Here is a 2,075-nt window from a genome sequence, read left to right as displayed (position 1 = left end):
CGGACCCCCGCCTCCCCCAAGTTTCAGTCAGGTTAGTGACTGGACTGAACACAGCACAGAGGACCTATGATAGATGCATTGGTGAAAACAGTTTGGGTCTTTTTTCTGTAGAAATTTAAAGCAGATTCATCTCTCTAAGCAGTCAGTTTATATTTAGCAACATCTCAATGGCACACCCACTGTCAGGTGTTCGTACATGTTATCATTCCTAAACTTGTTTTAATGTTTTTAAAACAGAAGAAACAAAGTAGGAGATTGTTTGAATTAATTAGTTTATTTTGATTACATACTCAATTAAGAATGATTACATTGAAAATACAAATCTAAACAACCAAAAATGGGAATTCCCACTTCATATCAAAGTCAAAAATCACACAGAAATCCTCAAGACTGAAATTATTTACTGAATCTGTTTTTTTTTTCTGTCTTTAAATACGTCAGTTTTTCACAAATAAACCACTATATAATATAACTCATATTTAACTTTTAAATGTATTTTTAAACCAGTTTTTTATTAATTCTTAGTCTGCTCAATGCTAAGACATTTGATAATTTGACTTCCAGAAGCTAAGCATATCTATTTTTGACATTGGTTTTACTGTAATTGGACAGCTTGTTAATATAAATAATCCTCATAAATGATATTGTTCTCTTTTTTAACCCTTGTACCCTCCTAATTTTACTGCCCTCAAGACACCTTTGTGGCAAAAATCTAAACACAACAAAACTGATATAAAATCATCATATATTAATATATACATTTTTTTCTTTTTTCATAAATTTCTATTTCTATTTATTTATTACAACACAGTCGGAGGATTGGGTCTGGTGGTGATTAGAGTCCTGAGGCATGCGGCCCTGTGTCTGTCAGCGAAGACAAGAATTAACTGGGGAAAAAAATCTAATGATGGTCAACAAAGTACAAGCATTTCTATTTTATTCTGATAGTATCACTAATTAGTCAAGTACTAAATAACTCAATTATAACAATGAATCATTTTACAATCTGCAGCTGGAAAACCATCAACATCTCTTACTGATTTAGGAAGCATCTCAAATGTGATTCCTCCCTGATACAATGAGGTGTTATTTCATCTCATTGGGGGGCACAGAGGTTAACCCTGTGATCGGGAGGTCATAGGTTTGAATCCCAGGACAGACACAAAATTTGGGTGGGGAAGATGAGGCACCCACATCTGCTTCAATCCTCATTAGCCCCACTGTAGGGCCCCTGAGCAAGGCCCTTATCCTCCCAGCTGCAATGGGTAAAATGTAGAAAATGGATTTCCTCACTGGGGATTAAATGAGTGTGATAAAATAAATTCACACGGGGTGGGGGATTCCTGTGTGCCTCAGTATAGCTTTGGAGGGCACCTGGGGTTAAAAAAGACTAGAAACTAGAAAGGCTATTGTTTGCAACAGAAAATAAACAATTTCTACTGTTTTTAAACTCACAATATCTGTAAAATTTAAAGCTCTGGAGCAAAGAGATTTTATGTTCATTATAAGAGGTTTAAGGATTTATTTTAACCGTTCTTTTTTAAATTTAATTAATGGATCAAAATTTGCTTTGTTTGTAACTCTACACAGAATAACAACAGATCATTTAGATATTTTCGATATCTGCAGTACAAGTGGTTTCTTGTTTCATTAAGAGACAACATCAAACCAAAATCTGTTCAGTTTCTACAGTTTTTTTAAAAATTTTTTTACTTCTTATTTGTTTTTGTCATTCTTTTTTCTATCTACCTCTGAGCTAAATAAGTTCTCTGCAAACATCATTGTAAACATGTTTACAGAACAAATATCATTTATATACATGATAACTAATTTAGGTCCTAACCAATGTTTTTTTTTTTACACTAGTATAAGAAAAGATTTTAAAGAATATTTCCTCATGTTTGTTGCTTCTCCCTGGGCTGCCACCTTATCGTGGTGGAGGGGTTTGAGTGTCCCAATGATCCTAGGAGCTATGCTGTCAGGGGCTTCATGCCCCTAGTAGGGTCACCCAAGGCAGACAGGTCCTAGGTGAGGGGCCAGACGAAGTGCAGCCCAAAGACCCCTTATGATGAATA

At 34.9% G+C, this 2,075-nt stretch overlaps 1 protein-coding gene across 1 annotated transcript in view; it reads left to right on the top strand.

Annotated features, from left to right (window-relative positions):
* Position 1: 1 nt before the first annotated feature.
* Positions 2-2,075, top strand: part of wipf2a (WAS/WASL interacting protein family, member 2a) — a gene marked incomplete at its 5' end in the record, with an annotated part of 29,864 nt that continues 27,790 nt past the window's right edge. Inside the window, one exon of the mRNA XM_017430466.1 lies at positions 2-31. Within this exon, the coding sequence (XP_017285955.1) occupies positions 2-31 (30 nt within the window). The remainder of the gene's footprint in view (positions 32-2,075) is intronic.

This window comes from Kryptolebias marmoratus, linkage group LG3 (assembly GCF_001649575.2).
Source record: "Kryptolebias marmoratus isolate JLee-2015 linkage group LG3, ASM164957v2, whole genome shotgun sequence".
Lineage (NCBI taxonomy): Eukaryota > Metazoa > Chordata > Actinopteri > Cyprinodontiformes > Rivulidae > Kryptolebias > Kryptolebias marmoratus.
Note: the sequence above shows the minus strand (reverse complement) of the source record. Positions and strands in the feature narration are given on the sequence as shown.